Source organism: Hylobates moloch, unplaced genomic scaffold (genome assembly GCF_009828535.3).
Source record: "Hylobates moloch isolate HMO894 unplaced genomic scaffold, HMol_V3 SCAFFOLD_5, whole genome shotgun sequence".
Classification (NCBI taxonomy): Eukaryota; Metazoa; Chordata; class Mammalia; order Primates; family Hylobatidae; genus Hylobates; species Hylobates moloch.
In genome coordinates, this window is record NW_026652280.1 from 16,259,080 (window position 1) to 16,274,373 (window position 15,294).

The 15,294-nt window shown below is 40.2% G+C and overlaps 1 protein-coding gene across 1 annotated transcript in view; it reads left to right on the forward strand.

Annotated features, from left to right (window-relative positions):
* KDSR (3-ketodihydrosphingosine reductase) overlaps window positions 1–15,059 on the forward strand; it is a 41,384-nt gene extending 26,325 nt beyond the window's left edge. Inside the window, exons 8-10 of the mRNA XM_032152105.2 lie at window positions 3,569–3,652; window positions 7,106–7,207; window positions 10,861–15,059. Coding sequence (XP_032007996.1) covers window positions 3,569–3,652; window positions 7,106–7,207; window positions 10,861–10,980 — 306 coding nt within the window. The 3' untranslated portion in view covers window positions 10,981–15,059. The remainder of the gene's footprint in view (window positions 1–3,568; window positions 3,653–7,105; window positions 7,208–10,860) is intronic.
* Window positions 15,060–15,294: the final 235 nt, after the last annotated feature.

Genomic DNA, 15,294 nt, shown 5'->3' on the forward strand with positions numbered 1-15,294 from the left:
TCCTGGTCTGTTCTAGATCTGCCACCCAGCGGTGGTCTCAGGACTTGTCTTCACCTCACACTGCACATTCCCTTCTCCCCTCCCTCTGACGGAGCCCATGACTCTCATTTTTTGGTTTATCTGCTCATTTTGGTGGAGCTATAATATTTTCCACCAATTTTCTGAGAAAGGGCACATCAGAGGTAATATTGTTTTAGAAACGACATGTCTGAAAATGCCTTTATTTTAATCTTTTTTTTTTTTTTGAGATGGAGTCTTGCTCTGTCACCCAGGCTGGAGTGCAATGGTGCAATGTTGGCTCACTGCAACCTCCACCTCCTGGGTTCAAGATATTCTTGTGACTCAGTCTCCTGAGTAGCTGGGATTACAGGTGTGTGCCACCATGCCCGGCTGATTTTTTGTATATTTTTTTAGTAGAGATGGGGTTTCACCATGTTGGCCGGGCTGGTCTCCAACTCCTAGCCCACCCTGGCCTCCCAAAGTGCTGGGATTACAGGCATGAGCCACCGTGCCCGGCCATTTTTCTTTATTTTTGATGTATTGTTTTGTTAGTACAGATTTCTAGTTTGGAAATAATATTTCCTCAGATTTCTGTGGGCATTTATTGATTTCCAGCTCCCAGAATTTCTGTGGAATCCAATGCTATTTTGATTCCCAATCTTTTGTATAGAACCTGTTTTTCCATTTACTTTTGGGAACCTTGTATCCCTTTTTATCCTTAATGGATTTTGGCATGGAATCTTCTCATTTCATATGCTAGACACTCAGATGAGCCCCTTTATTTTGTCAACTTTTGTTCCGGGACATTTTATTATATTACTCCTTTTATCACTTCTTTCTTCCCGAAGTATTTCAAGTGTTCATTCTCTCTGGAGCATTTATTATTCAGATTTTTGAACTTTCTGGACTGATCCTCTAATTTCCTTCTATTTTCTCTCATTTTTTTTTTTTTTAATCTCTTGGGCCTTTTGTTCTCCTTTCTAGTTTTTTATTCGCTTTATCCTTAAACCTTTTTGTTGAAATTTTTATTTCTACTGGCTTACATAAAAATTACTTTAGATCTCTTTTCTCTGAATATTTAAAACAGTTTTTAAAAATAGCTTCTTGCCTTATTTCATGGATTTCATGTTTTCTCTTATGTCTAAGGATATTCACTCTGGATGCTTAGCCTTGTTTTTTTGTTGCTGTTGTTTTGTTTGAAAATTTCTTCTACATCTTGTATTATTTATTTCCTCCTACTTTCTTTTTCTCTGTTGTTTTTTCCGGCTTCCTCAAATGTCTGATGATCCTTGATTGTCCATATTTAAGAGTGAGGCACTAAAATGCCAATTGTAAATCTCTAGCTTCTCAGCTGTTTACTATAGGATGATCAGGAGGGGATGCAGCCACTTCATTAGAAAACTCTCATATGCCAGCATCTGCTCACTTTTCTCATGGTTTGATCAGTTTCCCTACTGAGGATTCATGTCTTCTTCTACCTTTGGGAGAGTAAGACTTGCTGTCTGTGTTGTGGGAGCCAAGCAGGGCAGGAGGGCTGGGGATCTCACCACCTACATGCCAACTTTTGCTTAATTTTTCTGTTTCCACAAGGTGCCTTATAACTACTCTTAGTGGTGAGAATTAAGAGTCTGGTTAGTAAACTGCTAATCTTTTGCCATTGTAGAGGAGATGACTTGGGGTCTGATGATTTGAGTCTCCATTGCACTTATCACAGCTTGTAACAGAAACTTCTCATAGCACTTATAACAGACATATCTTTTATATAAAATGACTGCCAGTCGTCCTGGGCCGAATATAAGCTTCACACTTTTTCAATGGAATATTCCCTTTGCCTTGACACATAGTAGTTGCTTTTTTGAGCAAATAAATAGGTGAAGCGGGAAGAAAGGAATTAATCAGAACATACCACCTTGAACTGTGGCCGATTTTAGTTTTATATTTTTTTCTTCTTTTTTATACCAATACTCTGTAAATGTGAATATCTGCAGCATAAAAATTGGCACTCCCTAGACTGTGTATTTGTAAAAAAGATGTTTGTGATTTAGAAGGTTTTTCCCCCTATTCTTTTCTCTTTGGCTCTGCCTTTTTAAAAATTACTGCTATTTCAAAGAAGTAAATTTAAGCCAAATGTCCTGTCTTAGAATAAACAGAGATCTGCTAAGCAGCTTTGCAACATTTGGTATGCAGTCTTTTAGTTTGAAGCCAAAGCTGACAAAGGGTGGTGATTTCCCTGTTAAGGTTTGATTCTGATGTTGATTAAGCTGGGTTTTTTTTTTCCCTTCAGTAAAATTTTGGGCCAACTTGTTTGGGTAAATACAATTCTACATTGATGTGTGGGCCCTTTAGGGGGCACCATAGTACTTTAGAATCTTACGTGTATTTAGTGTGGTTATGCCAGCCTGGGGGTCTGGAAGAATGAATCGTGGCTCTTTCAAAACAGCCTTTCTCTTAAGAAAGGTTCATAAGAAATACTTGATCTTTATGAAATACTTTCCTTTCCTATTTTAAGAAAATATAATCTGGTTTTTATTTCCTTTAATTCCTTCAAGCTCACATGGTGAAGTTTACAGTCTCATGCAGTTTAAGGCTTTCGTTTGACACTTCTAATTGAAATTATTTGACACTTCTAAGTGAAACTATTTTGATACTTCTAATTCAAACTAACTGAACTAACTGAAATAATTTTTGAACCACATACGCAAGGCATCACAAAGAAAAGCCAAAGATAAATAATTTCTTATAAAAAAGGCCCTGCCCACAAGAAACTTAGGAGGTAAAATGCAAATGCACAAGTAGCTATAATGTGTATTAAAGCAGAAATGTTCACAGAAGAAAGAGAGAGGTTACTGCCAGTTAGGTATTTAGGGAAGGCTTTTTGAGTTAGGTGAGAGTCGAGATGGACCTTTTGAAGAAGAAAAGGCCAAGATTTGGGGTCTGCAGCTCCAGCCTGGTAACTACCATGCAGCCCTCTAGGGACCACTCAGGGTTGTCTCCTCCTCCTCTTTCAGCGTCCTGTGCGTTTGCCTCCTCGGCAGGTCCTTTAAGAAGCATCTGCAGTTGTTGAATGGGGGCTGGGTTGCGACTGTCCCTGCCTTGGGTGCCAGCTTCATCCCCAGGGATCAGCCCTCTGCTGACCTGGGAATATGGTCAGAATGGAGTTGCTGGTCTTGGGAGCAGGCTTGCTCTGGACACAGGTCTAGCCTCTACAGAAGCGCCGTCATTCAGGTGTCCGGCCAGCACTGAGGAGTCAAAGAGGGGGTCTTTCTGAACTTGTATCCAGTGATGTGTTCTCACTCTAGCTTTGACGGTCCTCAGTGGAGCCAAGACTCCATATGTTCTAAGAGAATGGCAAAGGCCTCCTTGTCTTGTGTTAGCTACTGGGTAGAATTTTACATAGTAACTAGGTAGACACTGATTTAGAATCCAGATGGACCTTATTATAAAAATAGGAATCTGCCCAAAGGTAGAAAATTGGAATTATTTGTAAATCAGGAGGCTGTAAGAATAATTTATTTTTAATGTAATGGGCAATCATGATATTGTTATGTACATTTTTTTCCACTTTTAGCCTTTGGAGACTCGACTTATTTCAGAGACCACATCTGTGTGCAAACCAGAACAGGTGGCCAAACAAATTGTTAAAGATGCTATAGTAAGTAAAATCCTTGTTTTCTGTACTATTTGTATTTGTAGTACTATATTTCTGAAAAGATATTTGTCCAAGGACTTACTTCAAAACATCAATTATTAGAATTTTTTAGTCTGTCAGATTCGTCATATCTAATATTGGACTCGACTTTTCTTCTTTTAGATGCTTTATTGACTCTGTATTAGTGAGTAGCCTCCTGAAAACTGATTGTATACCTTAACCTTAGGGACAGGTTTACTAGAAGGATGTCTGGAAACACCAGTTCTTTAAAAAGAAAATGAGACTTTCCTATGCAGTGTAAACAATATATACTATGTCCTGTATACACCCGGCTGCCTTCTCTCCCATTCCTGCTTCCCAGTATCATTTTCCCAAAAGTTAGCTAACGAGAAAGTGCCACCAGCCCCGTGGGCCTGTCCTCTTGTCTTCCCTGTTGATATGCTTTTTTATTCAGAATCAAAAATGGTATTTAAGAAACAATACGCCGTTTTGTAGAAGAACATATGTGCCTCATGCTTTTTGACAACATTTCTGTTAATGCGGAAAAATACGCATTTATGAGGGATGTCTGTAAACCACAGACCCACACTGAATTTGGAAAATCTTCAGGACCATTGGAATGAGAGGTGTCAGCACGTGGTGGACAGCCTTGAAGTAGCATAAATGCTGTCACATTAGACTAAACTGAGCAGAATAAGAATAGTGAATTCTGTTGAAATATATACACGTGTGAAGAACTTTGCCCTGAGTGCATTAAAAGGCCCAGGAAGATGGCACAAGTGGGACTTTATTTTTCCTGCTTATCTCAGGTCAAAGCAAATGCATTTCGTGTTTGTTGTTGTTGTCGTCGTTTTGTTTGTTTGTTTTGAGATGGAGTTTCGCTCTTGTGGCCCAGGCTGGAGTGCAGTGGCACGATCTCGGCTCACTGCAACCTCTGCCTCCTGGGTTTAAGTGATTTTCCTGCCTCAGCCTTCTGGGTAGCTGGGATTACAGGTGCCCACAACCACACCTGGATAATTTTTTGTATTTGTAGTAGAAATGGGGCTTCACCACGTTGGCCAGGCTGGTCTTGAACTCCTGATTTCAGGTAATCCGCACGCCTCAGCCTCTTGGCCAAAGTGCTGGGATTACAGACGTGAGCTCCGTGCCCGGCCCATTCAGTGTTTCTAATGATGCTAAATAGCTCTTAGTATTTTGGCAGTATTCATTTAGTTTAGTGGTTTTCAAATTTTTCTTCTCTTGGCCACTTTACATTCTTACAAATTGTCAACAACCCCAGAGAACTTTCGTTTATTTACATGGCTATATTTATTGATATTTGCCATATTTGAAATGGAAGCTGTTTGTAATATTTATTAATTCATTAAAAATAACAAAAATGGCTGGGCGCAGTGACTTATGCCTGTAATCCCAGCACTTTGGGAGGCCAAGGCGGGCGGATCACCTGAAGTCAGGAGTTCAAGACCAGCCTGACCAATATGATGAAACCTCGTCTCTACTAAAAATACAAAAATTAATTGGGTGTGGTGACGTGCGCCTGTAATCCCAGCTACTTGGGAGGCTGAGACAGGAGAATCACTTGAACCCAGGAGGTGGAGATTGCAGTGAGCCGAGATCGAGCCATTGCGCTCCAGCCTGGGCAACAAGAGCAAAACTCCGTCTCAAAAAAAAAATAATAATAAAAATAAATAAATAAATATATATATATATATCAAAAGCAAAACTTCTTATATATATAAAGTCACATATGTATATTAAGTAACAAAAGTATAAACAAAATTTACTACTTTTCAAAACAAAAGTTCAGTGAGGAGTGGCATTGGTTCACATTTTCACCAGTTGCTCTAAGGTCTGCATTAACAGCTGGATTCAAATAGCTGCTTCTGCATTCCATCTGTTGTAATAATGTTTTGATGGAAGGATATACAGAAAATCTGGCCTTAGACAGATACGGAGTTGGGAAAGGGAAGACTATTTTACTGGGCTTTTCAGATAATTGTGGACATTCTTTTTTGATATCAAACCCAAACTCAACAAATGGTAGTTTCTTAAAGGTTAGTTGCAGTATAGAATTGGAAACTACATCAATGAACGTTTTGTTCTCTGTTACATTAAATTCCATTGGTCCGTCTTGTACTTTGAATGGATCTTTTAACCATTCATGATTTCGTAACATTATGCATTAGTCATTTGGAAAATATGGGTTGACTGAGTGATCAGAAAAATCGCTTTCATCAATATTACTGCTGATCTTATCATAAAAGTATGCAGCTGACAGTCTTATGATGGTGGATACTAGTTTTTCCAAATCTTAATTTTTTTCTTGAAGGCTCAGATTTTAACATTGATGACACATGTGGCCAGTTGTTTTTCCTGAAGTGACACGCTTGCTTGCTTCGTTTTCTGCACGTCTGCCACATACCTGAGTCTGAATTACCATAGATTTCCTGTCAATGGTCTTTCATATAAAAATTATGATCTCCAGCCAGGCACGGTGGCTCACGCCTGTAATCCCAGCACTTTTGGAGGCCGAGGTGGGTGGATCACTTGAGCTCCGGGGTTTGAGACCAGCCTGGCCAACATGGTGAAACCCCATCTCTACTAAAAATACAAAAATTATCCGGGTGTGGTGGTGCATGCCTGTAATCCCAGCCACTTGGGAGTCTGAGGCAGGAGAATCGCTTGAACCTGGGAGGCAGAGGTTGCAGTGAGCAGAGATCACACCACTGCACCCCACCCTGGGCCACAGAGTGAGATTCTGTCAAAAATAAATAAATAAAAAATACAAATGACACTCCATGAAAGAAGTGGCAGTTTAGCCCTCAACTTCAGCAGCTGCACAAGGACTTCTGTTCCAGGCAGTTGTCCCCCCCGGAATGCAGTGCCGCGGAAGTGCATTGGGCGCGTTCTTATTTGTCACGTAGAGTATTCAGAAGACATGTCCTCGAGGGTTGCCATTGAACAAAATGATGAATTTTGCTGCTTTATCAAGAGGATTTTAAAGCAAAACTGACACCTTTTGATTTTTAAAAGAATTTTAGAACTTGTATTTTCTTTGTGTAGTATTTATTACTGCGAGTACGTGTGGCAGTACAGGTGACAATGACTCCTAGTACAGTTTGGCAAGAACACCGTGGTTCTTGCCCGTGTCTCTGCAGTTTTGCAGAGGCAAAACTGTATTTTCCATACAACGCACTGTGGAACAGACAATGAATGTCTTAGTGTTATTAGGACAATCATTTGTCCTTGGGGGCCTGCAGGGGTCTGTGGACTCACTTGTTGAAAACTGCGCATCCGCCAAGGCCCTGCGTCCATTTCTGAGTGCTGATCAATGCTTTGTGACCATTTTATCTCACTTAAAGTGAATAAGCACACTCCACTGTTTCTGATGTGTCAGATTGATTTCCATCCACATTACTAGGATTCCCTCTTTCTCTTCTTTTTCTTCTCTTTTAGCAAGGAAATTTCAACAGTTCCCTTGGCTCAGATGGGTACATGCTCTCAGCCCTGACCTGTGGGATGGCTCCAGTAACTTCTATTACTGAGGGGCTCCAGCAGGTAAGCTCTGCCCAGGCTAGCAATCAGACAGGCCGATGGACAAGAGAAAAACTGCGTTTCATCAAACCTTGATGAAAAGAGGTTAAGGGAAAACTAAGTAACTTTATTTGAGAATGTATTTTTATTGAGCTATGAACTTTTCCTCTTCCTCCACCAGGAATGAGTAAATAGGTTAAAGATACAACTTCAGGAATTTAGACTGGCAAGAAGTCTTCGGTGCCGGGCCTTGCAGATAGAGAAATAAAACACCGTCTCTGCCGTTGAGGTGTTAACCTGGATTTTCACCTAAGAACCACTGCTCCAATGTGTTTTGAAAATGGAATACTCCTCTAGAGTAAGGGGTGGCCTTGCTTAAAAAGTACTGGGATATTAGACTAGAAAACCTTTTCTAGGTGAATCAGGTCACACACAGCTAAATTTAGTGAGACACAAATCATGGGTTAAACAGTTGCTTCGCTTATGGAATTTATTATTTTGTCCAAGATACACAGTGTTTCATTGGTGTGCTAGGCACTGTACTTGCTCATGGGGAATCAGATGGAAGGCGACCTCTCCAGCTTCAGGGGCTCACAGTCAAGTGGAACGCACTGACCAAAAAGGTGATAGTAGTCCAGGCGCGGTGGCTCACGCCTGTAATCCCAGCACTTTGGGAGGCTGAGGTGGGTGGATCACTTGAGATCAGGAGTTCGAGACCAGCCTGGCCAAGATGGTGAAACTGTTTCTACTAAAAATACAAAAATTAGCTGGGCATGGTGGCAGACGCCTGTAATCCCAGCTACTTAGGAGGTTGAGGTAGGAGAATTACTTGAACCCGGGAGGTGGAGGTTGCAGTGAGCCGAGATCAAGCCATTGCACTCCAGCCTGGGCTACAAGGGCAAAACTGTCTCAAAAAAAAAAAAAAGATAGTAGTGCAGTGTAATGCAGTAGGGGTTACAATAGAGGGAATGCTCTGGAAAGACAAAGCCATGGGATAGTTGTTAACAAGTACTAAATTCTGTGCAGTCAACCACATTCAGACTTATATAAATGACTTAGTTGTTGGTTTTCTTCAGGGTCTTTCCCAAGCCCTCTTTTCTTTTCACTCTGTAGTGTACCTACTGTTTTGCCATTCTCTTAGAGGTTGACACTCTGTTAGATGTAAGCTCTCTGAGGACCAGGCCCACGCCTCATGTTTGCCATTGTACCCCTAACAGCCAGCGCCTGGCACTTAGTAGGAACTCCGGAATACCTGAGCTGAACGAAGGCATGAATTCTTTTATGTTTTAATTTTTGGGCTGGCATGGTGGCTCACACCTGGCGTGTTGTCCTGGACTCCCCTGCTTCTGTCCCTCATGTCAGAGATCATTGTCATCCTTGTCACTCTGTTCTTCAAATGCTTCCATTCTCTGCAGTTCTGGCAGTGCTTCTGGAGCCCAGGCCTGGGTTGCCACAGCAGGCCCCCTGCTTGAGTTATACACTTTTTGAGCCAGAGGTTGTAAACGATTCCCATCGGCCTGTAAAGCAGTTTTGTTTGGTCCATCTGGTATGAGTGTGTGTGTTTAAGATTTTAAAATAGTTTTAAAATTAGGTTTTATATAAAAGGTCCAGATTTCAGACTTTTCTTGGAAAATCAGAAGGTTTAGCCGCACAGAGTCTGCATTCTCACCTGGCAGTCATCAGCAAGCACAGGTGGCAGCTGCTCCTGAGGGAGGAGCACAGTCCCTGCCACCACTATGGTCTGCAACCCCCTGCTCAGGCCCCCTGGATGCGTTTGACTGTACCCTCACATCTTCCACACCAGTTGTTTCTAAACTGCAACTATACATTGCGTGAAAACATTCAATGACTCCTTGATACCATCAGGATAAAGCTTTAAAAATTCCATTGCAGGCCGGGCGCGGTGGCTCACGCTTGTAATCCCAGCACTTTGGGAGGCCGAGGCAGGCGGATCACGAGGTCAGGAGATCGAGACCACGGTGAAACCCCGTCTCTACTAAAAATACAAAAAATTAGCCGGGCGTGGTGGCGGGCGCCTGTAGTCCCAGCTACTCGGAGAGGCTGAGGCAGGAGAATGGCGTGAACCCGGGAGGCGGAGTTTGCAGTGAGCCGAGATTGCGCCACTGCACTCCAGCCTGGGCGACAGAGCAAGACTCCGTCTCAAAAAAAAAAAAAAAAAAAAAAAAAAAAATTCCATTGCACCTGAGTATGGTGGCTCATTCCTGTAATCTCAGCACTTTGGGAGGCCGAGTCGGGAGGATCGCTTGAGCTCAGGAGTTTGAGACCAGCCTGGGCAACATAGTGAAATGTAAAAGAAAATGTAAAAGAAAAGAAAGCCAGGTATGGTGGTGTGTACCTGTATTCCTAGCAACTGGGAGACTTCTGCTTGAGTCCAGAAGTCTGAAGCTACAGTGAGCTATGATCATACTCCTGCACTTCAGCCTGGGTGACAGAGCAAGACCCTGTCTCTAAAAAGAATTTAAAAATTAAAAAAATTTCCATCACATGCCATAAGCCACCTGATCTCCTACCCCACTTACCTTTCCAGGCTCTTTTTTTGTTCTTTTTTTACCCATCTTCTTCTTTTTGGAATCTTCTCTGTGTCCTGCCAACTTCTAATCTTCCTTCAGGTCTCACTTTAAATATTGTTTTTTCCAGAAGATCCAAGGACTGGCTTCAGTGCTCTGAGGGTGTAGGGAAAAAAACAAAGTGATTTTTCTATTCTTTTTTTTTTTTTTTTTTTTTTTGAGACAGAGTCTTGCCCTGTCACCCAGGCTGGAGTGCAGTGGCGCGATCTCAGCCCACTGCACGCTCTGCCTCCTGGGTTCATGCCATTCTCCTGCCTCAGCCTCCCCAGCAGCTTGGACTACAGGTGCACGCCGCCACACCCGGCTAATTTTTTTGTATTTTTAGTAGAGACGGGGTTTCACCGTGTTAGCCAGGATGGTCTCAATCTCCTGACCTCGTGATCCACCCACCTCGGCCTCCCAAAGTGCTGGGACTACAGGCGTGAGCCACCGCGCCCAGCCTGATTTTTCTATGCTCTTATGCACGGGGACTCATGCCCATGGTCCCAGCTGCTTGGGAGGATGAGGCAGGAGGATCCTTTGAGTTTGGGAGGTCAAAGCTATAGTGAGCCGTGTTCATGCCACTGCACTCCATCCTGAGCAACAGGATATCAGTAATCACGGGTCTCAACCCTGAGGCAGTAGTTTCCATTTTACTTGTCTTTCCAGCCTGAGAATAAGCTCATTGAGGGCAGGGACTGTGTCTCTCACCGCAGTGTTCACAGCACCTAGTATAGGGTCTCGCTTTCATGTTCAGAACATAAATTGCAAACCAAAAAAGCCTTGATTGTAGTTTGGCTATTTGAGATGCTGGAGTGGATCTTTTTAAAGCTATTATAACCCTAAGACTGTGAAAAATATATATTTTGTTCTGCTTATGGTTTGAATTTATTAATTGGACAAATATTTTGTTATGTATCTGGGCTGTCCAGCGGTGCAGAGCACACACATTCTGTTCTCACAGCTTACTGACATTTACAGAGTTTTCATTATATTCATCCTCACAGCAGACTAGAAGATTTGTCTTAGAAACTATTTATTAGAGACCTAGGTACCTTGAAATAGTCTTGTACCGTTGGATGCACTAAAAGTTCTCTCTTTGTCTTGCAGGTGGTCACCATGGGCCTTTTCCGCACGATTGCTTTGTTTTACCTTGGAAGTTTTGACAGCATAGTTCGTCGCTGCATGATGCAGAGAGAAAAATCTGAAATTGCAGACAAAACTGCCTAATTCTTCTTATCCCTTGGAAGAAGACTGTTTCCAAATAATTTGAACAGCTTGCTGCTAAATGGGACCCAATGTTTGGCCTATAGACACTTATATATTGTTTTCGAATATGTCAGATTGGACCAGTGCTCTTCAGAAATATGGCTGCAAGCAAGGGGCTAGAAGTTCACCTCCTGACAGTATTATTAATACTATGCAAATATGGAATAGGAGACCATTTGATTTTCTAGGCTTTGAGGTAGAGAGGTGAAGGTATGAGAATTAATAGCATGTGAACAAGGTAAAGAACAGGATTCCAGAATGATCATTAAATTTTTTTCTATTTATTCTTTTTTGCCCCCCTAGAGATTAAGTCCAGAAATGTACTTTATGGCACATGAAGAAATCTTGAGGACTTTGTTTAAACGTTCCATAAAAAACAGTTTTGGGTTTGTAGGGTTTTTTCTTTCTTTCTTTCTTTTTAACTTGGTGTATTTTATTCAAGATGAGTTGGACCCATTGCCAGTGAGTCTGAATGTCACTGACAGCCCTGTGTTGTGCTCAGGACTCACTCTGCTGCTGGTGGAAACTCATGGCTTCTCTCTCTCTTTGATCCCATAAAGCTATGAGGGGGATGGGAGAGGGCAGTGCAATGGGAGGTAAAGATATTTTCCAGAAGGAAAAGCAATGCTTTCTTGTCTTCTTTAGACTCAAATGCTTAGGGAATGTTTCATTTCTCATTCATGGGGAAAGGCAGCCTCCGTCAATGTTTTCTGAAGAGCAGTAAAATCTAGAAGCTTAAGAATTTACAGTTCCTTCAATAACCATGATGACCTGAAGTTCACCTATCCCATTTTAGCATCTACTTGTTTTTCCCATCTCTTCCTTTCCAGTTTTGCTTATACTGCTGTAATATTTTTGTAAAAAAAAAAAAAAAAAAGGAAAAAAAAGACCAGCTAAAATTTTCGACTTGACTTTTTAACTTAATTCATGAATTAATTAAAGCAAATGAAAAAATTAAAAAGTGTGACATTTTTCTCGGAGCATATATGTGGCTTTTAGGAAAGGCTGATGATGGTATAAAGTTTACTCATTAAGAAAAAAAGACAAGGCTGATTTTGAAGAGAGTTGCTTTTGAAATAAAATGATCACCTGATCTTTATGTGACTCTCCCACTGAACCTGCAGACATTATTTTCATACCACATGCTAAGGAAGCCCACTCATCTAACTCTGTAGCCCTGGAAACCCTCTTGGCCCCTGAATGTTGTTTCCAGGTTATAGGATCTGTGTTCATTGGTGGATTTTGACAGCAAGTGCCTCTTAGGAGTTTTAGCCAACATTCCCCGTTGCATCCTGCTCATCGTTCGCACTCCTCTGACTTGAGGAGAGCTGCCTTCACCTTCATCTTGTAACCCGTCTTCCTTGCATATACGGTAGCACATTCCAGATCACTTCGGTGAGAAAAAAACCTCTGTTTTTGAAGAGGAAACTTTCTTAAATTGTAAAATAAAACTTAAAAAACATAAAAACTCTATACAAAAATTGACCTTAAAAATTATAGCAAACCTTTTTTTTTTTGCTCTTGAGTTTTTGAAGCTCTTGACTTTAAATGACTTCACTTTTTAAAAAATAAGATGTTTTATGGCTTTAACCCACGTTTTTATTAAGATCTGAGAATAGCATATTTTAAACACATAGATACAGAAGAAATTATTATTTAATATATAAATTGCTTGGAATGATTTCATTGCAGCTTATAAGGATGGGTTGATGCCAGAATGGTTTCATAAATCGTTCAGTCTTACAGAGCCAAAGTTTGCAGATTATATTGGGTTGCATTGTGCAGCTGCTAAAATGGAATCATAGCTTTTTATAATTTGCAGAAAACAATTGCATTAATGTCTGGATGTTTCTCAGTTTTATCTTTTTCTCATAAATGTTCCTCGAATGTTGGCACCTTCTACTGCTGATCTATATTAGAATCTAGTCCAAGAAGGTGTCTGATTTAATAACAAATAGTTATTTCAATATATTTTTTCAAATTATCCTCATAGAACCTGTGGCCTCCAGTGAGATGGTAATGTACTACCCGAATAAATTTAAGAGCGCCTGTTAAGAGCCCCTGTTTTGCGGTAGAAGACAATTGTCCCTATCCCAATTTCCACTGAAATATGAGAGCAGACTTGTAGAGACCATCATGTCAGAGAAGAAATTTCCTTGTCAGAGATGTTAAAGGGCTACAGTCCCTTAGCAAAAAACTTTGAAATCTTAGTTGGTTTGTGTTTTTCTAAATTTGATACCGTAATTCATTTGGCAGCAAAATCTGACTTGAACAGATGTGAGAGTATTGTACTTCTTATTTATGCTACTTCATTGTGACTGTTAATTTCCCCTGAAGGAATATCCATGGATTTGATTATAGGTTTTCCCTTAGATGCCGTGGAGGTGTTTTGTAATATTCAAAATATGCCCATATTGCCTTTTTAAAACCCCAAAGATTATGAATTCTGCAACACATCCAGCCCAATGGGTTTTGGATAAGGGGTTGTAGGCATTTAAGCGGCCTCACATAATGGGCTGACTTCATCCAAAACATGAAAATATTACAAGGCAAATTCTATTTTTTATATTTTTTGGTTCAGTGCTTGAACAACTTGTTTTTCTGCTGGGGGAAGAAAAAAAGAACCAACCCTGAGTGTGATTGTTATGGAAACTAATGACTTTGTTTTTAAAGGATCACATTGATTCAACACCTTCTACTGGACCCAGAAGTGTGTAAATATTACCTATGGCAGTAAACGTTTAATTATAATTCAGTTTAAATGTTGCCCTTCTGTATGTAGCCAAGAACAGCTCATTTTGTGAATTTCAGTTTTTAAGTGGCTGCTTTTTGATTTGGTTGTATTATTTTATTAAAATGTATTTGTAAGTATATTAAAAAATTAACATCGAGCCATAAAAATCCCCAAATATGTTCAAGGACTTCATAATTGAAAAATATATAGAAAACAATCTTTATTTCTTTTTACAAAAAATCATGGGAATTATTCTTTTCTATATATTTAGTTATAAATCTTTCTCTGGGCCGGGCGCGGTGGCTCACGTCAGTAATCCCAGCACTTTGGGAGGCTAAGACGGGCAAATCACGAGGTCGGGAGTTCGAGACCAGCCTGGCCAACATGGTGAAACCCCGTCTCTACTGAAAATACAAAAAATTAGCTGGACACGGTGGCAGGCGCCTGTGTGTGTGGCGGACGCCAGCTACTCAGGAGGCTGAGGCAGGAGAATCGTTTGAACCCAGGAGGCAGAGGTTGCAGTAAGCCAAGATTGCGCCACTGCACTCTAGCCTGTGTGACAGTGTGAGACTCTGTCTCAAAAAAAAAGGAAAAAAAATCTCTGTCTGGATCTGTTAAACCATTTATTATTGATCATTGCAAGTGAAATTTTGAGAGATTGTGGTATTTAGGTGATGAAAACATTTGGTAATATTGCTTTGGTTCAAAGAATTTTATGTCTTAATCTTTCTAGAAGAAAGCAATTATATATATATTTTTGCTAAATTATATAAACATTTAATTACATCATGTTCTAATTTAAACATGTATTACTCACTTGAGGTCACTTTTAAATATTCATACTCTTTGACATAAGATGCTTTGTATATTTCTCACTTCTTTTAGTTCTTAGTAAGTCAGCTTTAAAAAGTACCTGCCGACAAGAACCTTCCATATTCTGGACTAAATCTTGCTGTTCGGATTATACTTCAGTGCAGTAACTGTGGATTTGCAATTTTGAAGGGGAGATAGTAGCTATTATATTTTACACTTGCTTGATGTGATAACTAAAGACTTTTTAATTGATGAAAGTGCACATGGCTATTTTGATACACAAAGTTGTGTTTGCTACTTTAGAAGCTTTTGTGGCAGAATTGTAATCTAATTTTCATACCTTGTATTTCTGAATCACAACAAAAAAATAAATGGGGAACAAGACTTACAGATTTGCAAACTTATTTATCTAGAAATTTGTGTTTTGTAACAGACCATTTGGGCAAAACATAAATGTTTTCTATAATGTTATCTTGACTTTGCATCCTAAGCATTTCACCAGGCCTGATTTTTATCATTTTTTAGGAATAATATTTGTGGAGTAAATACTTGATATTCTGAGCTCTTGTTTCAAGTAGGTTCTGTTTGTGTCACTATGAAGTGGGATATACGAGTAAAAGTTTAAGAAATGTGAATTTAGCAAAATTTCTTAAACAAGTATGTTTTCTATACAAATATATTTCTCATACTTTAAACGAAAACCTGATATTCCAACCATGTAATATCTC